Source organism: Staurois parvus, unplaced genomic scaffold (genome assembly GCF_062004578.1).
Source record: "Staurois parvus isolate SC_StPar_1 unplaced genomic scaffold, SC_StPar_1.0 ptg000578l, whole genome shotgun sequence".
Lineage (NCBI taxonomy): Eukaryota > Metazoa > Chordata > Amphibia > Anura > Ranidae > Staurois > Staurois parvus.
In genome coordinates, this window is record NW_028318374.1 from 4,352,941 (window position 1) to 4,378,633 (window position 25,693).

The window sequence follows — 25,693 nt, forward strand, 5'->3', positions numbered from 1 at the left end:
TTTTATAGAAGATTGGTTAACTTCAAGGAAGCAGAGTTTAGTTCGTGTCAGTGTCTGTTCCAATAGATTATTAGAGGACCCCCCCCCCCCTTAGCACATATCGGAAATTGATCCGTTGATCAGTTGATAGATGTCCCCTCTGTACAGGATCATCCCGCAGGCTGGGTACTCCGGTATAAAGGCTGCTGGATTGTATATTCGCAATCGATCTCTAAAAATATATATATATATAAGGAATTGTTTAGTCCTTTAGGGGATAGTCTAGCACTGATACCTATTGTTCAGCATCTAAACTTATAGTGTAAAGCGATACTTTATGATTATATATAAAATAGAATTAAAATGTAATAAAAAAAAGTTTGAAATATCCAAATTTAATAGGACGCAATAATTATCTATATTATTCACTGTGAAAAAATTAATTTAGATACAAGGTCAATACGCCATGGTCTCAATTCACAAAGCATAAGGGTAACTATCTTTTTCTGGGACATGCAACTGTAATTTTTAAGTTTCATTAGGCTCGCTAAAAAAAAATAACTCACTTTTTTTTATTTTTAATATATTTATGCTGGTGTATTCGGTCTGCGAAATGAGCCTAAATAGTTTTGCTGTAGTCTAGCCTTATTGGCTGTGTACAGTATGCTGTAGTATTTATCGCATAGATATTTGTGTCTGGTTTTTGGTAGCTGCATCCTTTATGTAGTATTTTAGCAGTTAATCTTTTGTATATTATTTAGATATACTTGCATTTGTAAAACGATCTTTATTGACTTTGGTGATGTGTGTGTAATAATGTATGTTGTATAGTTGGTTTTTATATTTTACGTTTAAAATTAGTCAGAATCATTGAAATAAAGGTTTGTGTGTGTGTGTGTATATGTATGTATATATGTGTGTGTGTGTGTGTGTATGTATGTATGTATATATATATATATATATATATATATATATATATATATATATATATATATATATGTATATATATATATATATATGTGTGTGTGTGTGTGTGTGTGTGTGTGTGTGTGTGTGTGTGTGTGTATGTATATATATATATATATATATATGTATGTGTGTGTGTGTGTGTGTGTGTGTATATGTATATATGTGTGTATGTATGTGTGTGTATATATATGTATATATATATATATGTGTGTGTGTGTATTTTATTTATAAATACAAATTTGTATAGATGTATAGAATGGAGGTTCACCTAACAAATTTAATGTTCACAAACTGAAGTGAATGTTATCAAATTTATAATCTCAAATATCAAATTGTATGTTAGTATATTAGTAAATAAGGTGAAGATGTGAATTATTACGTGCTGTATTTTTCATTTCCGTTGCACAGGATTGGCTGTTCATACTGATCACCTTTACCTTCTGTACTAACATTCACTTTGGAAAATGAAAATATACTTTGCTAACAGACTGTCTTCCTTTAGAATTTTTCCTTTTAGAAAATCAACCCCATTATGTACAAAGAAAACAAACCAATATAATACAAACCTATTCAGTACTGCAGACTACACATGGACCACTCAATATATGTGTGAACAATTAAATGGAAGTTGCTGTGTACTGTTGTCTGTGTGCCATGCACAGAATATTGTGCTTTCTGTACCTGTTTATATCTGTGTGTGCTGTATTGCAGTGAGTGCAGTGTGGTAGGATTGTGCAGCATTAGCTGTCCTGTTATTACAACTGTGTATTGCATGTGGTGCAAGTAAGATGATGACTGTATCAATGAAAGTGAATTATTGCTCATTCATCAATTAATGAGTGTGCAGTGTGTACGTGGTCAGTATTCAGGTTCACTAATATTTGTGTGCATCATGTTCGTTACATTTGTGTGTCTTTCTGTGGGCAGTGGGTTTGTGTACTTGTGTGATTCCTTTAATTATAGGGCACCACACACAGCCTGATATTCGTGCACAGCCCATTTTTATGTTTTGCTCTTATGTATTAATTGATTTCTGTACATTATAGTGACAGTTAATTAGTGTGTGCTCCTAATAGAAGTGTACAATTTATACACCTTTGTGTGGCAGTAATATTTGTATTTTGTATGTTATATAGATTTGTGTGTCAGTTCTTTTATGTGACCATTATATGTTTATTATAAAGTTTTGCATGCTAGTAAACACCAGTTTTTGTGTGTGTGTTTTATACATAAAGAGTAGTGTACAGAAGACATTTGCATTCAGTACAAGCTATACATTTTCATTAATATTAATGTGTAGAATGTATTGTGTACTCTTGTGTACCAGTTTGAATGTTTTATACTCTTGTGTGCCAATACCGGTTTTAAAGTCTTTTATACCCTTGTCTGTATGTGCCAGTTTGATTGTATTATACTATTGTGTGTCTGTAGCAGTTTGTATGTAATTTTTGCCCTTGTGTGTCTGTACTGGTTTGTATGTAATTTTGTCCTTTTGTGTGTCTGTAGCAGTTTGTATGTAATTTTTGCCCTTGTGTGTTTGTACCTGTTTGTATGTTATTTTGTCCTTTTGTGTCTGTAGCAGTTTGTATGTTATTTTGTCCTTTTGTGTCTGTAGCAGTTTGTATGTAATTTTGTCCTTTTGTGTGTCTGTAGCACTTTGTCATTTTTGCCCATGTGTGTCTGTAGCAGTTTGAATGTAATTTTGCCATTGTCTGTCTGTAGCAGTTTGAATGTAATTTTGCCATTGTCTGTCTGTACCAGCTTGACCATTTTATACCTTTTTTGTGCCAGTATCATAATGTCTTTCATATCCTTGTGTGTCTGTACCAGTTTTAATTTATTTTATAGCTTGTCTGTATGTACCAGTTGTGAGTGTATATTATACCTGTGTGTGTTTTTTACCAGTTTGTTTTTTTTAATCTTGTTTGCCTGTGCCAGTCTGTGTATTTTAGATCCTTGTCTATATGTACCAGTTTGATTGTATTGTATACTCTTGCATGTCTGTGCCAGTTTGGTTGTATTTTATACTGTTGTGTGTCTGTACAAGTTTGGTACAGACACACAAGGGCAAAATTGCATACAAACTTGTACAGACACACAACTGTATAAAATACAACCAAACAGGTATGTATAGACAAGGGTAAAAAATACATTTACAAAACTTGTACAAGCACACAAGGGTATAAAACCTAGTCAAACTGGTACAAGCACACAAGGGCAAAATTACATACAGTTTGACTATGGTTTATACCCTTGTGTGTTTTTACCAGTTTTTTAAACTTGTTTGCCTCTACCAGTCTGAGTGTATTTTATACCCTTGTCTATATGTACCAGTTTGATTGTATTATATACTCTTGCATGTCTGTGCTAGTTTGGTTGTATTTTATACCAGGGGTGGACTGACAACTCATGGGGCCCCCGGGCAATAGGGGATAATGGGGCCCCTGTGTCCTTGCCCAAACTCAAAAAAGCCTATGAAAAAGGTACCAGAGGCATCTCATGGGGCCCCCTACTGACCCTGGGCCCCCGGGCAGTGCCCGAGTTTCCAAATGGTCGGTCCGCCCCTGTTTTATACTGTTGTATGTCTGTATGAGTTTGTAAGTAATTTTGCCCTTGTGTGTCTGTACCAGTTTGATTGTTTTATACCCTTTTGTGCTTGTACCAGTTTTTTAAATGTATTTTTGTACCCTTGTCTATACATACCTGTTTGGTTGTATTCTATACAGTTGTGTGTCTGTACCAGTATGACTGTTTTATACCTTTTTTATGTGTTAATACCAATTGCAATGTTTTTTTTATACCCTTGTGTGTCTGCACCAGTTTAAATGCATTTTATTCCCCTGTGTGCCTGTACCTGTTTGACTGTATTTTCTATCTAGTGAGGCTGATTTACTAAAAAAAATTAGAGAATGTACACACCAAAAAATAGACGATTCACTTCAATTATCCAATCAGGTGCAAATAAAATAAACAAGAATTTCCTTTTTACATGATTGGATAATTGAAGTGAATCTTCACTATTTGTGTTAACATTCTCAACTTTTTTATCAGCGATTATTTGTCTGTACATGTTTCCCTGTATTACGTATCCTTGTGCATCTATATTAATTTGTCTGTATGGTATACCCTTGTGTGTTTGTACCCTTGTTGTCTGTACTAGTTTGGTTGTATTTTATACTCTTGTGAGTATGTTTTTTGTTTGTGTGTATTGTATACTCCTGTGTGTATGTACCATTATGGCTGCATTTTGTACTCTTTCTGATTGTATGTATTGTATTCCCATGTGTAGTTGTATTTTGTACTGTTGTGTGTCCGTACCAGTTTGTATGTATTGTATACCCTTGTGTGTCTGTATGTATTGTATATTATGTGTCTGTACCAGTTTGTATATATTGTATATTCTTGTGTGTCTGTACTATTTTTGCCTTATTTTGTACCCTTGTGTGTCTGTACTACTTTATATGTATTATATACCCATGTGTAGCTGTATTTTGTACTCTTGTGTGTCTGTACCAGTTTGTATGTATTGCATACCCTTGTGTGTCTGTATGTATTGTATATTCTTGTGTGTCTGTACCATTTTGCCTTTATTTTTGTACCCTTGTGTGTCTGTACCAGTTTGTATGTATTGTATATTCTGGTGTGTCTGTACCAGTTTGTATGTATTGTATATTCTGGTGTGTCTGTATGTATTGTATATTCTGGTGTGTCTGTACCAGTTTGTATATATTGTATATTCTGGTGTGTCTGTACCAGTTTGTATATATTGTAGAGTTTTGTGTGTCTGTACCATTTTGCCTTTTTTTTGTACCCTCGTGTGTCTGTACCTGTTTGGCTACTCAGATATGAATTGATTTACTAAATGGGTAGAGGTAAAGTGAATGTCCACTTCGAAAAGCTTATGCTCACTTTGTAAAATGAAAGCAAGTATTTACTTTGAATACCCAATCAGGTCCAAGGGAAATATGGAAAAAACCAGGATTCTTGCTAGGACACGATTGGTTGAACTGAACGCTGCTTATTTACTAAGCTTAATAAACGGCCTCTATGCCTTTAGTAAATCCACGCCATCATTTGACGTCTGGCCTATTCCTTGGTCATTCCATGTTTTATACAAATCATTTTCCATAAAGCTAGATACAAGTAGTCTCTATGAACCCTCTGCTAGATATATCCAGAGTCTACAGTAGATTATTTTGCACACACACACAAAAAAACAAAACTGTTTTAAAGACTCCAACAGACAAAATGAAGTTAACTTCAATAAATACATTTATTGGGGTTTTAGTCTTTCCTTATTAAAGTGTATGAGAAGATGGTTCCCCTAATGAAGCTTCCATTTGGAATAGTATGTTGTTAAGAATGTTGCGTACTTCCTTCAGTCTGTGGAAGTCTTTATAACATTTTCCTTAAATCCTCCCAATTTTGGTGACTGAGAACTCAAGCGTTTGCAATATAGACATGGACGTGCCATAAGTGTCGCAACTACACATGCATGTATTGGGGTTGATTTTACTAAAGGCAAATAGGTTGCTCATGTCACAAGGCCATTTTCTCTTCGCTTAGTGAATGTGAAATGTGAATGAAAATAAAAATACAGTATTTTTGCTTGCACATGACTGGATGATGGAACTCCGCTGAACTTCACTTTATTCACTAAAGAAATTTTTTTTTTTTCGCAAAGTGAGCAGCCCAATTGCCTTTAGTAAACCAACCTCAATGTGTGCAATTATTCAGTTATCATATGTACCAGAAAAAAAAAGTGCACTCCATCGTACAATGGGAACTGGCCCAAAAATTTAATTTGCACAAATCAATGTTTCTGGCTTCGTCAGCTTCTTGCAAGGATCACGTTCAAGCCAACCCGTGACTTTTAATTTTTAATGGATGCCAGCACGGCGGTACTAGTGACAAGTGTGTCCTATTACTAATAGGCAGCGCACACATCACTGGCCAGACCAGAGGCCATTAATCAAGATGGCAGACAACGGTGTTAGTGCGTGCATGGAACAGCGTGTGGTGATGAAGTTTAACCACGTAAAACCCATGGATATCTACAGAAGACATCAAGCACAGTACGGTGATGAGACGCTCAGACTCAGTAGGACATTTGAAGCGTGTGAATGTTTCAAAGATGGCCTTATGTCCGTCAGTGATGATCCCAGCTGTGGTGGTTCCCAGCCCACAGCAGTCATTCCTGTGAACATTCAGCGCGTGGAACGCCTGGATAATGGAAGCATAACCTGTTGTGAAATTGCACAAGAGACAAATCTTTCTGTGGGAATGGTGAACACGATGATGACGAAGTGAAGCCGGCTGTCCTAGGATGGTTCAGGCGACAAATCTTTCTATACCAAAGTTTTCCAGACATTAGTTAAATGCTGGTTAGGTGTATAAATGTAGCAGGGGAGTATGTAAAAAAAATAAATGCAGTTTCCACTTCTTGAAATTTTGTTCTTATATAAACTCAAAAGTCCCGGTTTGACGTGAAAGCCCCTCATACTAAAACCAGTAATAATCAAATGCAGAAGCAATATTTTAACATGATAAAGAAGTAGATACATTTCTATAGTCCTACAGATAAAATTGGCCCTTTGAGGGCAACCGTAAGGCTGATGTGGCCTGGGCTGAAAAAATAAATGCAGTTTCCACTCCTTGAAATGTTGTTCTCATTATATAAACTCCCGGTTTGACTTGCACACCCCTCGTAGTATAAAGATGGGAAAAAGTGTGCCTGTTTGTTGAACAAGCATAGTAAACGTATTTATAATTATCTAAATGATTTCAATAGAATCTACATTTGCTGTGTAGTTCTGTCAAATTCACAAAATAGTCCCCTTTTTTTTTTTTTTTTTTTTTTTTTTTTTTTTGAACCTCCAGCTTAAGAAAGATTGTAGGTGGATCCCAGCAACATGCAGAGTTTGTCCCTGAGGTTTGCTAATAGTCATTGGAAGAGTACATAGACATGACTATATTTAAAAACCCAATAACCCGAGCTTCAGACCAAAGCATTTTTCGCAGCGTTTTGCAGAAACGCAGTACAGTCCATTTTTAAGATGATTTCCTATGGGACACCTTCACATCTCAGCGTTTTCACCTGGTGCGTTTTTTGGAAAGGGTCAGGGACTTTTTTGACCGCTAAAATTAGCATTTTTGTTTCTATAGACTTCAATGGAAATGCTGCAGAAAATCATGTAGTGCATGTTTGTTGCATTTTTGATGCATTTTGCATTTTTAAATCTGCCTAGCAACAAGAAAAAAAAAAAAGCAGAACTCATCAAAAATGGGTCAAAACGTATGTGCAAAAAATGCAAAATGCACTGCAGAAATGGATCGAACATAAACTGCATTGGTAGGAACCTAGCCTTTAAGCTGACTACACATTATACAATTTTCTTATTCATTTTTTTTTTAGATTTGCCTTTGAACTATGTAGTGCAAGGGCCGGCCTGATGGCATAAAAAGCAAACATTTGCGTTTTTTGTTTCTATAGACTTCAATGGAAACGCTGCAGAAAAGCATGTATTGCATTTTTGCTGCATTTTTTTTATGCATTTTTATGTTTTTTAAATCTGCCTAACAAGAAAAAAAAGCAGAACGGATCAAAAAGGTGTCAAAAACGCATGTGCAAAAAACGCAAAACGCACTGCAGAAATGGATCAAACATAAACTGCATTGGTGGGAACCTAGTCTTTAAGCTGACTACACATTATACAATTTTCGTATTCATTTTCCTTTAGCCTTTTAACTATGTAGTGCAAGGGCCGGCCTGATGGCATAAAAAGCAAACATTTGCGTTTTTGTTTCTATAGACTTCAATGGAAAAGCTGCATAAAAGCATGTATTGCATTTTTGCTGCATTTTTGTGTTTTTAAATCTGCCTAACAAGAAAAAAAAGCAGAACGGATCAAAAAGGTGTCAAACGCATGTGAAAAAAAACGCAAAATGCAATGCAGAAACGGATCAAACATAAACTGCATAGGTGGGAACGTAGCCTTAAGCTGACTACACATTATACAATTTTCTTATCCAATTTCCTTTAGATTTACCTTCAACTATGTAGTGCAAGGGCCGGCCTGATGACATATAAATTGAAAGCGTTCAAGTCTGACCTCATATTATATGGTTTTGGTAAATTTAAAGGAAAATTGTACAATTGTATAATGCATGACCAGCCTTAGAGTACATTGGCATGACCATTTAAAAACCCAATAAAATGTTTTTTGTTTACAAATCTGAATGCAGGTGTATTGTTTGCAATGGGAGCATGCACAAAGGTGCGCAAACATGTTTGCGTTTAGATCTGTAAATTGAAAAAAGAAAGACACACATTTTATGAACGTATTCATGTAAAGAGATGTATGTGCATATATCATCTACAGGGGCGGACTGACAACTCATGGGGCCCCCAGGCTATAAGGGATCATGGGGCCCCTGTGTCCTCGCCCAAACTCAAAAAAGCCTATGAAAAAGGTACCAGGGGCATCTCATGGGGCCCCCTACTGACCCCGGGCCTTTGGGCAGCGCCCGAGTTTCCAAATGGTCAGTCTGCCCATGATTATCTATATGGAAAAAGTGCATAGGTGGGATTGAAAAGAAAGCTGGAGGATACAACTAGACATTTATGCATTTAAACCCGTACGTATCTTTATGGATCTAAACACTCGCATTATGTCCCAGAAAAATGATGTGATGAGTACATTTTATACAGCTGTGTGCAGGGGCGGACTGACAACTCATGGGGCCCCCGGGCAATAGGGGATCATGGGGCCCCTGTGTCCTTGCCCAAACTCAAAAAAGCCTATGAAAAAGGTACCAGGGGCATCTCATGGGGCTCCCTACTGACCCCGGGCCCTGGGGCAGTGCCCGAGTTTCCAAATGGTCAGTCTGCCCCTGGCCGTGTGTATGTAGCCTACAAAAACATAATCTCAGAGGAAACTGCAACCTTTAAATTGCCTCGTGTGCAGCACTGGTATCTCTATAATGAGCACAAAGTTGGTATTCATTAAGGACGGCCATACATTGATCGAAATTCGACCAATTTTTCGTCCAAAAATCAGACCGAAGCATAATTGGCCAATTTTCTCTCTGTTAGTGGGTCAATGGCACCAGCTGATTTTTGTGGTTCCTCCCCTCTTTGGTGATCAAGCATGTTGTAAAATTCGTGAAAAACGACCGATTTTCAACTCCATCATGGTTAAACCGTACGCAGGGGCGGACCGACCATTCGAGAACTCGGACACTGCCTGAGGGCCCAGGGTCAGTAGGGGGCCCTATGAAATGCCCCTGGTACCTTTTTTTTTTTTTTTTTTTTTTTTTTTTTTTTTAAAAGGCTCTTTTTGAGTGTGGGCAAGGACACAGGGGCCCCATGATCCCCTATTGCCCGGGGGCCCCTTGAGTTGTCAGTCTGCCCCTGATCGTACGACCGTTTTTCCAAAAAGAATATGCTCATGAGCCGTGACCTGGAAGAAACAAAAGTTTTGCCTGTTATATGGGGTGAACTTTATGACTTGGTCGGCCAGTTTTCGAAATGATTGATGGCACCATCGGATTACATTTTCGATTTTTGGATGAAAAATCATTCGGAATTCAAACCATGTATGACCTGCATTAGCCTTGCATATGATTGGGTATTTACAGTACACACAGGTTCACCTTATTTAATGATTCCATTTGCTTAGCTGAGCAGCCACTTCTTTACCCTAAGGCTGGTCATACACTATACCAGGGGCGGACTGACAACTCACCCCGAGCTACTGACCCCGAGCCCTTGGGCAGTGCCCACGTTTCCAAATGGTCAGTCTGCCCCTGCACTATACAATTTTCTGTCCAAGTTCCTTTAGATTTACCTTCAACTATGTAATGCAAGGGCCTGCCTGATTGGATACAATTGAAAATGTTGTTTCGGTTTGACCTCCTATTATATGGTTTTTGGTAAATCTAAAGTACAATTCTCAAGAAAACTGTATAATGTATGGCCAGCCTAAGTTCACACCTTAGCATTTTCCGGAGCGTTTTGCAGAAATGCAGTACAGTCCATTTAACATGATTTCCTATGGGACAGGTTCACATCTCTGCATTTTCTCCTGGTGTGTTTTTTTGTAAAGGGTCAGGGACTTTTTTAAACACAAAATTTGCCTTTTTTGTTCTATAGACTTCAATGGAAACGCTGCAGAAAATCATGTAGTGTGTTTTTGCCACATTTTTTTTATGCGTTTTGGGTTTTAAAGCTGCCTAGCAACAAGAAAAAAATGCATGTGCAAAAACGCAATTCAGAAACGGATAAAATGTGTGAACCTATGCGTGTTTTTTTTTGTTTTTTGGCTGTGTTTTTAGAGCGACATCCTTCATTTGAATGTGCTGCCCTCTGCTCCCAAACTGTAGCAAAGTAGCTCCTGTACCACTTTTTTTGGACCTGGCTTTGGCACATTGTACTGTTTTTGATTTGGTGCATTTTTATTTTTTTTTTTGTGCGACAAAATGCTCTTTTTTGGCATGCTTGAGGTACCATTAAACGTGAATGGCAGGCAAGCACGTGTTGCACATTTTGCTGTGATTGTAGCGTGATCCATAATTCTGATACACTAAGGCCGGCCATACATGGGTCGATTTCCGAACAATTTTTCATTCGAAGAGCGGACCTAAGAATAATCGATTTTTGCTCTGTTAGTAGAGCAATGGCACCAGCTGATTTTCGTGGTTCCTCTCCATTTCGTTTATCGGGCATGTTGGGAAAATTCGTGAAAAACAACCGATTTTTCAAAATCATTGGTGGCACCATCTGATCACAAAACGAATGACGGTTTTCAATTTTCGATCGAAAAAATCATTCGGGATTCGACCCATGTAAGGCCTGCTTAAGTGTGAACAGGGCCTTTAAGTTGGCTGATGAAGATTATTTTCCTCCTTGTGACAAAGGTTCAGCTAATTTTTATAACAATTAGTTTGGTCCAGAAGCAAGAAAAATCACAAAACTTTCGATAAACAGGCGCACATCCAGCAGAACGGTTTTCTATTTGGACAGAACCATTCTCCGCAGACGGCCATTAACCAGCGACATTTTCATGACGAACGCACGATTAGTAGTCGCTGTAGCATTGTTATAATTTGTTGCATCGCTAAGACAAGCGATCGGAATGACTAACAACTCCAAGGAAAATTGTTACATTGTTGCAATGGGAGTCATTTGCATTCATGAACATGGTTATGAGGCCCCTGGGGTGGAGGGAGAACTTGTTGCATCAGAAGCCACATAACCTGTGATCCCCTTATCGCAGTGAAATAAAATGCATGCAGTCGCATTTACTGGTCACATGTATAGATTTAAATTTAAAATCAATCCAAATTTTAGCCACCTATCCAATGTATTTCTTTTCATGGCTCCTGCATGTAGCTGATGTTGTTAATATTATCATTATTATTATTGTTACAGGGGCGGACTGACCATTTGGAAACTTGGGCACTGCCCGAGGGCCCGGGGTCAGTAGGAGGCCCCATGAGATGCCCCTGGTACCTTTTTCAGAGGCTTTTTTGAGTTTGGGCAAGGACACAGGGGCCCCATGATCCCGTTTTGCCCGGGGGCCCCATGAGTTGTCAGTCCGCCCCTGACTGCAACACATGTTAAGTGCTTTAGCACAAACTTTAAATGCACCATATGGCAAAAGGCGTTTCAGCCCCTAAGATTTTGGAGTTGTCCCCATGAGTTGTCAGTCCGCCCCTGTATTATTATTAACCACTTGCCCTCCTGACGATTTACCCCCCCTTCCTGACCAGGCCATTTTTCGCGTTGCGGCGCTGCATTACTTTAATTGATAATTGCGCAGTCATGCAATGCTACACCCAGATTAAATTTACGTTCTTTTTTTTATCTCACAAATAGAGCTTTCTTTCAATGGTATTTGATCGCCTGTGCATTTTTTGTTTTTTTTTGTTTTTTTTTGTTTTGTTTTGTTTTTGCGCTATAAACAAAGAAAGACCGACAATTTTGAGGAAAAAAAACAATATTTTTGGCTTTTTGCTATTTAACGTGTCCAGTAAAAAATTTTTAAAAAATCAAATATAAAATCATAAATTTAGGCCAAAATTCATTCTGCGACATGTCTTTGCTTAAAAAAAAAAAATCCCGATACGTGTAAATTAATTGGTTTATGTGAAAGTTGTAGCACTTCAAATGGCAGTGTATATACTGGAATTTTTTTTTTTTTACTTGTAATGGCAGCGATCAGCAATTTATAGCAGGACTGCAGAGGGCATTTTGACACTGGGGGGAACTGACTTGATGTCACTGACATCCCCAGTGACACCAAATCATTGATCAGTGCTAATAAAACACGGACACTGTACTAATGGCACTGGGCAGGAAGGGGTTAACATGAGGGGCAATCAAAGGGTTAACTGTGTGCTGGGATTTTTTTATTATGGGGCCCTGTGTTTTGTGCTTCACTGTAAGCACACTGCTTTGGATGGCTGTGTTGTGCGGAGCCATTCAAAGCAGTGTGTGCACGAGCGCCCCCTACCTGGAAGCGCAATACATGATTTTGCACACCCGTGCTGCCCTGTAGCAGTATATCTGCTATAGGGCGGACTGGAAGTGGTTGATATTATTTATTAACAATTTTGTATAATAATGACTCCATACATCTGTGGTTTCAATCAATCCAAATTATGATTTATGTTAACATGGCCATGGGATATTTAAAATAATTCTAAAGGTTTGATTTTTTTTTCTTTTAATAACAAACGCATTCTACTTACCTGATCTGGGTATTGGTTTTGCAAAGAGCAGCCCCGATCCTCTTCTTTTTGAGTCCCCCGCTGGCTGTCTTGGCCCCTCCCCCCAGCCAATAGCCACCAATAGCAAGCCTCTTGCTATGGGAACACTTGAGCAGGCTCACTCCCAAGCCAAGCTTCTGTGAATGGACATTGTCTCCTCCCCTCCACTCTCTTCTCATTAGCTCACTGGCTGTGATTGACAGCAGCCAATAACTCTGGCTGCTGTGTGAGCCAGTGAGGGGAGGGTGACCTGGGAAAGCCTCGGCTCTCATGCACATCACTGGAGCAAGATGATGCTGAGGTAAGTATAAGGGGGGAGCTGCACTTTAGAAGTTTTTTGTGTTTTTTTTTTTTTTTTTTAACCTTAAGTCCTGGTTCACACTGATGCGGTGCGGCACATCACGTGATTTGCACAGGAACCGCACTGCATTCCTGTGCAAATCGCATGAAAAAAAACAGACCCTCACCTGTCCTATTATCCAGCTGGGTCCACATGGCCATCCTGTCTCTGCAGCACCGACATCTTAAGTGTGGGCACCTGGCGGTGACAACTTATTTCTTCATAGCCTGGTGCCCACTATACATGCGTGAGTGGCACTGCGCAGAGCTGCTGTTAGAAACCACAGGGCCCTATACAGCCAACCTGACAGGGCCCCCTTCCTCAAAAAAAAAAAGTTTACTATGCTTCAGTTATGAATGAACACAGTGAGAGATGGGTACTGATCACTCATTGTGTTCATTCAGGAAAGGAAGGTGCTGGTAACTGGACACTTCCTCCATCCTGAAGGATCCTATTGCAGCTTACAATGTGTCAGGGGAACGTATTTGGCATGGGGAGAGGTGTGTGTGTGCGTGCGCGCGCGCAATTAGTGGAACCAATCCCCTATATGGCTCTCTCCACTGCAGCTGAAAGCCAGCGGGAGAGGAAAAGAAGCCGGATATCAGCTGGCTGTGTGCAGGAGGACTGGTGGTACCCCCTTATCCACGGCCCTGGCGCTGCACCTGTCATGTGTCCCATAAGACTGTGAGGAGGGAGGGAGGACAGTTTCCGCTTCTGATCGCCCTAGGCAGTCTGAGCAGAAGTGGGAGCGGGTACATGTTAAAATTGGGTACTGGCTTTCCAAAAGTACCAATTCCTCATGGGGAGCAGGAGGCCAGTCCTTAAAGTGGAGCTCTGCAAGGCTGCTTTACACTATAGAAATGCAGTACAGATGAATTTCTGCATGCGAATTCTGGTGCGTTTTTGATGCCCTCTTATGCGTTCCGGTGCATTTTTGATGTATTCCAGTTAATCCCCCCCCTCTTTTTCTTCAATTTAAAAAGGGACATGTGTGTACTGGAAGTGCAAGCACTGATGTGAACTATGACATTGACAACCATATAACCTACTTTCTGTGCGTATTGGATGCAGAAAAAAAGTGACTGAAATGCATGTAGTGTGAACTGGCCAAGAGAATCCCATTCTGGATTGTTCCCAGAAAAGTGAATAGAGGGGAAATCTTCCAATGGGGACCTTGGGGGGTAAAGAATTCCCTTAATTTATAGGGATTTACTCTCACTTCCTGATTTGGCTATGGGACAGGAAGCGAAGGTAATTCTCCCCCAAGTCGCACCCCGTGTGACCAGGGACTTGGGCCATTGCGGTTCTGTTCAGAATGGATGTGTTCCCACCGTGCCTAGATGTAAATTGATGCTTAAATAGAACTGTAATCCCTATACTAGCCATACACATTACAATAATCGCTCAATCACAGATACATTGACAATCATTTAGTGGCACCACACAGAATACGATCAGTTTGGGGGAATTCGGTGCCATTGTCAGCCCGCACTGACCCTCCTTGGAAGATAATCATCTGTTATTAAACTGGCCATTTGGTGCAATCGGTACGATGTATATTGCATTTGGTGTGTATGGCCTGCACTACTCGTTTATAGAAAATATGATCTGCCCCCTAATCAGGGCTCTGGATTGGTGCAATGTATCGCTGCGATCGGAATTGTACAGATCGCTGGGGTACAGTCAATGGTCGGGCCCTGAGAATGGATTGGGGATCTCAGCGATCTGATTTCTTCTCTTGGCATTAATGAGCAGATGGTGTTTGTGGAAGTCAGCTGGGATCGGTACAATCAGCGGCCCCCTTCCCTCCTCCCGGCCCCGCCGCACTCACTGATGAGCAGGAGCGCCGCACACCTGTGCGGGAGGGGGGCGGGGCTGCCGGCAGGTACAGTCACGTGCGCCGCTTCTGGCCGGGATCAGGGGAGGGTGCAGGCTGGTCAGTGAGAGGTTAGATAAAGGTGAGTGGGAATGGGGGAGAGCGGTAGGCGGGTGGTTCTACAAGGTAGGTAGGTGTGAGAGATGCTGGGTGGCTCTGTGTAGGTAGGTGTGGGGAATGCTGGGTGGCTCTGTGTAGGTAGGTGTGGGGAATGCTGGGTGGCTCTGTGTAGGTAGGTGTGGGGAATGCTGGGTGGCTCTGTGTAGGTAGGTGTGGGGAATGCTGGGTGGCTCTGTGTAGGTAGGTGTGTGGGGGATGCTGGGTGGTTCTGTGTAGGTAGGTGTGGGGAATGCTGGGTGGTTCTACAAGGTAGGTAGGTGTGGGGAATGCTGGGTGGTTCTACAAGGTAGGTAGGTGTGGGGAATGGTGAGTGGTTCTGTGTAGGTAGGTAGGTGTGTGGGGGATGCTGAGTGGTTCCGTGTAGGTAGGTGTGTGGGGGATGCTGAGTGGTTCCGTGTAGGTAGGTGTGTGGGGGATGCTGAGTGGTTCCGTGTAGGTAGGTGTGTGGGGGATGCTGAGTGGTTCCGTGTAGGTAGGTGTGTGGGGGATGCTGAGTGGTTCTACAAGGTAGGTGTGTGGGGGATGCTGAGTGGTTCTACAAGGTAGGTAGGTGTGAGAGATGCTGGGTGGTTCTGTGTGTGGGGTGCCGAGTCGTTCTGTGTAGGTAGGTGGGGGGGTGCCTAGTGGTTCTGTGTAGGTAGGTGGGTGTGCGGGGTGCCGAGTGGTTCTGTGTAGGTAGGCGGGTGTGGGGGGTGCCGGGTGGTTCTGTGTAGGTAGGCGGGTGTGCGGGGTGCCGAGTGGTTCTGTGTAGGTAGGCGGGTGTGGGGGGTGCCGGGTGGTTCTGTGTAGGCGGGTAGGTGAGTGGGTGGTTGTAGGTAGGTGTGGGGTGCTGTCCGGTTCTGTAAAGGTAGGTATGTGTGCGTGTGCTGGGTGGGTCTATGTAGGTAGGTGTGTGGGGTGCTGGGTGGGTCTGTGTAGGTAGGTGTGTAGGGTGCTGGGTTGGTCTATGTAGGTATGTGTGGGGGTGCTGGGTGGGTCTGCGTAGGTAGGTATGTGTGGGGGTGCTGGGTGGGTCTGTGTGTGGGGGTGCTGGGTGGGTCTGTGTGTGGGGGTGCTGGGTGGGTCTGTGTGTGGGGGTGCTGGGTGGGTCTGTGTGTGGGGGTGCTGGGTGGGTCTGTGTGTGGGGGTGCTGGGTGGGTCTGTGTGTGGGGGTGCTGGGTGGGTCTGTGTGTGGGGGTGCTGGGTGGGTCTGTGTGTGGGGGTGCTGGGTGGGTCTGTGTGTGGGGGTGCTGGGTGGGTCTGTGTAGGTACGTGTGGGGTGCTGGGTGGGTCTGTGTAGGTACGTGTGGGGTGCTGGGTCGGTCTGTGTAGGTACGTGTGGGGTGCTGGGTCGGTCTGTGTAGGTACGTGTGGGGTGCTGGGTCGGTCTGTGTAGGTAGGTGTGTGGGGTGCTGGGTCGGTCTGTGTAGGTAGGTGTGTGGGGTGCTGGGTCGGTCTGTGTAGGTAGGTGTGTGGGGTGCTGGGTCGGTCTGTGTAGGTAGGTGTGTGGGGTGCTGGGTCGGTCTGTGTAGGTGTGTGTGGGGTGGCTGGGTGGGTCTGTGTAGGTAGGTGTGTGGGGTGCTGGGTGGGTCTGTGTAGGTGTGTGTGGGGGTGCTGGGTGGGTCTGTGTAGGTACGTGTGGGGTGCTGGGTCGGTCTGTGTAGGTACGTGTGGGGTGCTGGGTCGGTCTGTGTAGGTACGTGTGGGGTGCTGGGTCGGTCTGTGTAGGTAGGTGTGTGGGGTGCTAGGTGGGTCTGTGTAGGTAGGTGTGTGGGGTTGCTGGGTGGGTCTGTGTAGGTGTGTGTGGGGTTGCTGGGTGGGTCTGTGTAGGTAGGTGTGTGTGGGGTTGCTGGGTGGGTCTGTGTAGGTAGGTGTGTGTGGGGTTGCTGGGTGGGTCTGTGTAGGTAGGTGTGTGTGGGGTTGCTGGGTGGGTCTGTGTAGGTAGGTGTGTGTGGGGTTGCTGGGTGGGTCTGTGTAGGTAGGTGTGTGTGGGGTTGCTGGGTGGGTCTGTGTAGGTAGGTGTGTGTGGGGTTGCTGGGTGGGTCTGTGTAGGTAGGTGTGTGTGGGGGTGCTGGGTGGGTCTGTGTAGGTAGGTGTGTGGGGGTGCTGGGTGGGTCTGTGTAGGTAGGTGTGTGGGGTTGCTGGGTGGGTCTGTGTAGGTAGGTGTGTGGGGTTGCTGGGTGGGTCTGTGTAGGTAGGTGTGTGGGGGTGCTGGGTGGGTCTGTGTAGGTAGGTGTGTGGGGTGCTGGGTGGGTCTGTGTAGGTAGGTGTGTGGGGTGCTGGGTGGGTCTGTGTAGGTGTGTGTGGGGTTGCTGGGTGGGTCTGTGTAGGTAGGTGTGTGGGGTTGCTGGGTGGGTCTGTGTAGGTAGGTGTGTGGGGGTGCTGGGTGGGTCTGTGTAGGTAGGTGTGTGGGGTGCTGGGTGGGTCTGTGTAGGTGTGTGTGGGGTTGCTGGGTGGGTCTGTGTAGGTAGGTGTGTGGGGGTGCTGGGTGGGTCTGTGTAGGTAGGTGTGTGGGGGTGCTGGGTGGGTCTGTGTAGGTAGGTGTGTGGGGTGCTGGGTTGGTCTGTGTAGGTAGGTGTGTGGGGGTGCTGGGTGGGTCTGTGTAGGTAGGTGTGTGGGGGTGCTGGGTGGGTCTGTGTAGGTAGGTGTGTGGGGGTGCTGGGTGGGTCTGTGTAGGTAGGTGTGTGGGGGTGCTGGGTGGGTCTGTGTAGGTGTGTGTGGGGGTGCTGGGTGGGTCTGTGTAGGTAGGTGTGTGGGGGTGCTGGGTGGGTCTGTGTAGGTAGGTGTGTGGGGTGCTGGGTGGGTCTGTGTAGGTAGGTGTGTGGGGTGCTGGTGTAGCTCACTGTCTTGCTCTTATCTCGCAGTTTTCATCCCTTATGTCGGAGGAGTGTGGGGGAGCAGCGCTGACCATGGGAAGGAGCCGCAAGAGCGAGGGCAGCCTGGTAAGTGGGGTGACCCTATGGGTCTTGAGTGTGGGGGCTCAGTGATTGCTCTGGTGGGCCCATGTGTGGTCCACTAATGATTCTGCCCCTGAGGGCACCTCTAGTGGCACTGCTCCCATGCTTGAGGGGTGCAGGCTGTGTGTGGGGTGAGTGGGTTGCTGTATTCAGGGGTGCAGGGTGAGTGGGTTGCTGTATTCAGGGGTGCAGGGTGAGTGGGTTGCTGTATTCAGGGGTGCAGGGTGAGTGGGTTGCTGTATTCAGGGGTGCAGGGTGAGTGGGTTGCTGTATTCAGGGGTGCAGGGTGAGTGGGTTGCTGTATTCAGGGGTGCAGGGTGAGTGGGTTGCTGTATTGAGGGGTGCAGGCTGTGTGGTGGGTGCAGGGTGTGTGGGGGGTGAGTGGGTTGCTGTATTCAGGGGTGCAGGCTGTGTGGGCTCTTGTAGGCTGTGTATGGACTGTGGGGTGCTGTATGTGTTTGTAGGCTGTGTATTTGGTGGGGACATCTGTATTCAGGGGTGCAGGCTGTGTATGGGGTGAATGGGCTTCTGTATTGGGGGTTCAGGCTGTGTGGGATCTTGTAGGCTGTGTTTTTGGTGGGGACTTCTGTATTCAGGGGTGCAGGCTGTGTATGGGGTGAATGGGCTTCTGTATTGGGGTGTGGGCTCTTGTAGACTGTGTGGAATACTGTAGTGGGGTGAGCAGGTTACTGTATTGGGGAATGGGGGCCTAGTCTGTACATAGGTGGGTTGCTGAATTGGGGGTGTAAGCTGTGAATGGGTTGGAATATGGGGGGCAGACTGTGGGAAGGAGTGGGCTGCTGAATTGGGGGTGTAAGCTGTGTAGGGGGTGCATGGGTTGGAATATGGAGGTGCTTATTGGGTTGTGGAGGTTATAATGGTTTATCCTCATTCTGGGTTAGTGACCCCAAGTATTGACCGCATGATTGCCAGGCAATTGGCTTTTTTTCTTCTTGCAAACCATGTTGGCTATATCATTTTGTATTTGTCAGGTAAGATATCCAGTAATGAGCAATGAGACCAGTGAAGTGTGGCCCACCTAGGGATCTAGTGGGGGCATGGTGCCTTGGGGCCCATCTACACATTCACAGGACATTAATGTATGCATTTCTTGTGCTGAGGTGCACTGCATTAAGGCAGCATTTTAAAGCGATATTAAACCAAAAATGTCATATTGCAGCTTACCAATCATTAGATGGGTGACTGCATTAGCCTTTGTTTTCACCTGGTGATCTGGCCAGGAATACACCTCCTGTATTGGAGTGCCCCCACTGTGGATAAAGGAGAGCGGGGGTACCTTTGGACAGCAGCATTGACAATCTGGAGAGAGGGGAGATATACTAGCATATTTAAATACACTAACCCTGTGAAGCCAAACTCAAGTTAATGCTTTTTAAGCAGTTAAAGAAAACCTTTTTTTTTTTCGTTTTAGGATAAGTTTTTACATAAAAACTGATCAACGTAAGCCTAATGTCAGCGTTAAATGGTTTTTCTCATCCATCTAACTGTTACATCTGCAGGACAGCTTGTTCTTTTGAAAAAAACAGGCTTACTGGCCAGATCACTAGTGTCAATAGCCTAAATAATTAGAAAAAAAAAAAAAACTAATGCAGCCACCAAGTTTTTTTTTTTTTTTTTTTTTTTTTTTTTTTTTTTTTTTAATCAGCTGCTCATTTTTTCTAGTGGCAAGGACAAAGCTCATAGTCACCTGACCCGCCGATCCTACGGGAAACCGCGCTCCCCTATGGTCCAGAGATGGACTGTTCCTGTCTGGAGTATACATTGAGCGTACTGATATCAGGAATAGTCCATTTATAAGCCTGTGGGGAGGATCGGCAGGTCAGGTGAGTATCTTTGGTGTCCTCTCCCCTAGAACAAAACATGCATTTAACTCGTGCTCTGCTGGCACAGCCCCACTGCATGGAAACATTGTTTTTCCTGGAATTCTGCTTTAATTCCTAAAGGCATCCCTACACATTGGAAAATGCAGTGAGGTTTCCCGTGCATGAGAACAGCAGAAACGCTTGGTGCCAAATGCACTGTAGTTTACTTTAGATTGTACGCCCCTTGAGGGTTAGGGACTGATGTGAATGTACAATATATATGTAAAGCACAGAGTAAAATTGATGGCGCTATATAAGTACCTGAAATAATAATTTCCTGTGGCATGCGCTTTTACAACTAGGGTCAGGGACACTCTTCCTGCGTTTCTTTTAAAAGAATGAGGTGCTGTGCCCATACAAATGCAGCCACAGGAACACGCATAGATGTGATCCTCACCTAAAGATTATTCTATTGTGTGACCAGATTTAAAGTACACCTGTCATAGAATCCCAGCACAGACGCACACTTTCCGATCATGTGACAGCCAGTTGCAGCAGTCGCATGACCCCAAACGCTCAACTCCGCCTCATGGCATTTAAAGCTCTTAAAGGGCTGGGGTGGCTTCAGGAAGGGGTTAAATATTTGTGTTTTTGGTTTGCAGTGCATAGTTGCAGTGTAGGTCTGCTTTACGTCATCCCTGCCTAGGATTCCGTGACACTCGGGTTGATTTAGATTTACTAAAACCAGAACGTACAAAATCTGGCAGTTGTGCATAGAAACCAATCAGCTTCCAGGTTTTACTGTCAAAGCTTAATTGAACAAACTGAAGTTAGAAGCTGATTGGCTGCCATGCACAGCTGCCCCATATTTTGCACTCTCCAGTTATAGTAAATCAACCGTATAACCAGGCAGCAGAGTATCTATGCACAGTTTAGCTAGAGCCCGGGGCCAGCCAGGCGGCACGCAGGGCGGCTAGAGCCCGGGGCCAGCCAGGCGGCACGCAGGGCGGCTAGAGCCCGGGGCCAGCCAGGCGGCACGCAGGGCGGCTAGAGCCCGGGGCCAGCCAGGCGGCACGCAGGGCGGCTAGAGCCCGGGGCCAGCCAGGCGGCACGCAGGGCGGCTAGAGCCCGGGGCCAGCCAGGCGGCACGCAGGGCGGCTAGAGCCCGGGGCCAGCCAGGCGGCACGCAGGGCGGCTAGAGCCCGGGGCCAGCCAGGCGGCACGCAGGGCGGCTAGAGCCCGGGGCCAGCCAGGCGGCACGCAGGGCGGCTAGAGCCCGGGGCCAGCCAGGCCACACAAGTACATTGTAAATTCAGTCTTGGCTTCTATTGAAGTTGAACAATTTTAGACTTTCAGAACTAGAAGCCATGAGTGTTACTTTGTGACCGCAGTGATGCACGGCCACTTGGAGGAGCCATTGGCACTTGAGTGTCCAAAACCCCTGGAAGGTGTCATCTAAAGATTCCTTTGGTGCGGAGCAAAGTGAACATTCCATAGACTGGAAAAGTTTAAATGGTTTTCTGACGGTGCAACAGGAAGTGAGCAGAAATCTGTACAAAGTGAAATTCCCCTCAGTGGTCCCCAGAACAGTTGTCTTCATTTGAAAGATTTCCCCTTACCTTTTATTCTGGGGGCAACTCTAAAATTTGGATTTCAAATCACTTTCCTTCTTGGTGACAATGGTCACCAGGACATATAGAGAGGGTCAACTAGTTGGTGAGAAAACCGCAATACAAGACAGTGGTTGTAATCCTTCCATAGTCTGTTCTCCAAAATGTAAAGTTTGGCAAAATGTACACCTTGAGGTAAAAGCAGTTTGCGCCTTGTTGCGCTAGCACGTGCCTTGTTGCGCTAGCACACGCCTTAACACAACTGCTTGCATTAACTTGCTGGGGTGCAACTCGTTTTAAAATGCACTGCAATATACCAAGACAACTCCCAAGCATGTGTTACAGCAGGGTACCCCTTTCCGGTACATTATAGTGAATTGCGGTGCCAAAAATATCACATGTCTATTTTTGGATTTTTTGGTGCATGCCAGCTCATTCATTTAAAAGGGGTTTGCCTTAAATTAGAGGAACTATGTCCTCCTTCTCTCCAGCGCTGCGGTGTCCCCGGAGCTCCCTACCAGGTGCTGACATCCTCAGCCAGTCTGCTTCCAGGTACCGATCTATGGCCGTTTTCATTGGCTAGGCTGCAATGCAGTCATTCCAGTGACTGCACGGGCATTTATCTCAGCATTGCCCAGGTTATAGGGGGGCAGGCAGGTGAGACATGTTCATTTAAAAGAGAGAAAATGTCTCTTGTGCATTAAAAATCCTGTCCACCAATTTTTTGTTTTTTTAAACCTAAAGTTTACCTAATGCACATTTATGCCACAGTCCAGGAAGCCGAGGCACGAATGGTCCACACTGGATCTGACTTTAAAATAGCCCGACTTCACTTGAAGTCGCATGATTTCAAAGTCGGATGGCAGTGCGACTTCATAGACATCTGTGAGACTTTCAGGCACACGTCTAAGCAAGTCGCACCCCAAATCAGCACTGGAAGTGCAGGAGTTACTTTTCTAATCAATGCCACTTCAAAGTCGGAGTCTCACCGATTAGAACGGTATCGTCGCATGCAGTTTGGAACGGTCAAATCACCTGACCATGTGCATTAGTGTCAACCAAGCCTTAATGTAACTGGTGAGCTGCTGAGTGTAGAACACTTGTCACCAGCTGGAAGCCTTGATACATGAAGGGGAGGTATGATGGGGGTCACTGTTGGGGTGTAGCGATGATGGGAGACTTGCAATGTACATATAATTACACAATGATTATTGTTATAAGCAATCCTTTCAACGGTCATGGAAAAATAAAATGCAGCGCTAAATATTTAAAATGATGAGAAGTGATAAGTGCATAAAAAGGCGCAAAATAATGCGCTAGGGAAGTGTAACATAAGTGTCGTCAATGAGTGACGAGAAAAAACGTGAATGGATAATCAATAAAGTGTATCAAGTGGCAAATATATACATTAGTGACATGTATAAAATGGCGATCAGTTAATGACAATAGGAAGTATATTGCAATAAATTAGATGACAATTGGAGATATCTTGAGATATAAGCAGTCCAAAAAAAGTGATGCAGCAAATTTCCGTGCTCGTGATAAAGGGTTGAAGCAGGGGCAGACTGACAACTCATGGGGCCCCTGGGCAATAGGGGATCATGGGGCCCCTGTGTCCTTGCCCAAACTCAAAAAAGCCACCGGGGCATCTCATGGGGCCACCTACTGACCCCGGGCCCTCAGGCAGTGCCCAAGTTTCCAAATGGTCAGTCCGCCCCTGGGTTGAAGTATGCTTGCACTCACCAGAAGCGCAATATTAAAGCGCATGTAGTAATATCTGGGAAAACACTGGTGGTCATCAGGGTTCTGGTCAGGGACAGGGGGCTCCACTGGTACACACACAGCACACAGGAAAGACACTCCAGACCTCACAAACCGGACCCTCACAGCGTACAAGGACCGCTTCTTCTATGCATCTTCACCAGGAGAATAGGTTGCCAAACTGGTACTACTCCACCTTTAAATGGGTCAAGAACAAGCCACCAAACAAAGATAGATATAGATATAGATATAGATATAGATATATAGATATAGATATAGAGATATATATATATAGATATATATATAGATATATAGATATATATATAGATATATATATAGATATATATATATATATATATATATAGATATATATATATATATATATATATATATATATATAAAATTTATTTTGATAGTTTAGTAATTTTAATGAATATTGGCAAAGAATTCCAGGTATAAAGTATAAAAATTGTAAGCTTGCAGAGCAGTGATAGAATTCGGTATTAAAGATGGCAGCTGGCCTACCATGCGGCCTCGGCGGCGTGACGTCCATTAACGCGTTTCGTGTGAAAGCACAATGTCAAAGGGATCTTTCATTCATGACCGCTTGCTTACTATTAGCTATCACATGGTACAAGGCTACTGTGAATTGCCTTGTACCATGTGATAGCTGTGGGCCAATCACAGCATTGCAATAGTATGAAAGCTGTCGCGCATGATATCCATGACAGGTTTGCTTGCATGTTCTCCTGTGATTGCTATGATTGGTCATAGCAATCACATGATACCCTGGCCACTCACAGCTGCCTGGTACTGAGCACCGTGATCCGCTGTGTCAGGTCCCAGTGCACATGGGCTGAGTGACGTACCAGTACATCGCTTAGCCTGGAGCTGCTGCCCGCCCACAGTACATTGCAAGTACTGGCAAATAGGTAAAATATATCGAAAGCCAAAACTTTGTCCATCGTTGTCACATTATGGAGATTTTCCTTCACTTCCTCTCTACACTACCCAGGGGAAATCCCTTCTTGAGCCCCATGACATACCGAATGTTTGCTCAGCTCCTCTGCCTTTTCCTCTGGCAGTAAAAAGCTGCTTAAACACTGTAAAAGCTGCATATTGCACATGCATTGTGTGTTCGCATATTCTGCCCATTAGAATGCATTCATATGCATACACATAAATGCATCTAGCGTTTAGGCCTTTTTCTGCACATTTTTTATTTTTTTTTTCTGCATCCAAAATGCACAGAAAGTAGGCAATATGGTTGTCAACGTCATACTTCACATCAGTGCTTGCAGTCCAGTGCGTTCCGGTTGCAGAAAAAAAAAAAAAGTAGAACATGCTGCATTTTTCTGCACAGAACTGGACTGGAAAGCACCAAAATGCAACAAAAACGCCCATATCCCTATTTAAATTGAAGAGGGTGAGAGAATTAACTGGAATGCATACAAAACGCATTGGAACGCAACAAAAACACACGCGGGAACGCATATGGACTGCGTTTCTATAGTGTGAACTGGCCCTTAACGCGCTGGTGATTTTTTTTTTTTTTTTTTTTTTTTTTTAAGCAGTGTGTATGAGCCCTAGACAGCTGACATGGAAATATGTTGTGCTCAAAAGTCTGCACACCCTGGCATAAATCGTGACATTTTGGCATTTGTATTGAAAATGATGTCAAAAAACGATCACATGAAGCCATTTATTATCACATAGTAGTTTGGCTCCTTTTTAAATCCTAATAAAAGAAATCGCCCAAATGGCCCTCATCAAGTTTCCATCCTCTGGAATGTACAGACACACAAGGCGATATATACAGGTTAAAATGCCAATTAAAAGTTTCCCACATCTGTGGCTTTTTAAATTGCAATTAGGCTAGGTTCACCCCTATGCAGGCATTGCATTTTGCATTACGGCTTGCATTTTTGTTGCGATTTGCGTGGGTTTTTTTTTTTTTTTTTTTCTTGTTGCTAGGCAGATTCAAAACACATAAATGCAGCAAAAACACAATACATGCTTTTCTGCTGCGTTTCCATTTGAAGTCTGTAGAAACAACGCAACTTTTTGCGTTAAAAAGTCCCTGATCCTGTCTAAACGCACCGGGTGAAAACGCACAGGTGTGAACGTGTCCCATAGGAAATCATGTTGAATGGACTGTACTGTTTCTGCAAAACGCTTAGGCGTGAACCTAGGGTTAGTGTCTGTGTATAAATAGTCAGTGAGTTTGTTAGCTTTTGCTTGGATGCACTGAGCAGGCTAGATACTGAGCCATGGGGAGCAGAAAAGAACTGTAAGAAGACCTGCGTAACAAGGTAATGGAACTTTTATAAAACTATAAAACTGATATAAAAAAAAATATCCAAGGCCTTGAATATCCCAGTCAGTACTATTCAATCATTAAGAAGTGGAAAGTTTGGATCTCTTGATACGAACTTGAGGTCAGGTAGACCAAGAAAGATTGCAGCCACAGCTGTCAGAAGAATTGTTCGAGATGCAAAGAAAAACCC

At 43.8% G+C, this 25,693-nt stretch overlaps 1 protein-coding gene across 2 annotated transcripts in view; it reads left to right on the plus strand.

Moving 5' to 3' along the window:
• The window catches only part of LHX8 (LIM homeobox 8), a 64,175-nt gene that overhangs the window by 2,309 nt on the left and 36,173 nt on the right, over positions 1-25,693 (plus strand). The window contains exon 2 of one of the 2 annotated variants that reach the window (XM_089692151.1): positions 17,900-17,977. The exons of the other annotated variant lie outside the window; for it this stretch is intronic. Within the exon in view, the coding sequence (XP_089548277.1) occupies positions 17,900-17,977 (78 nt within the window). The remainder of the gene's footprint in view (positions 1-17,899; positions 17,978-25,693) is intronic. 2 annotated transcript variants of the gene reach the window in all.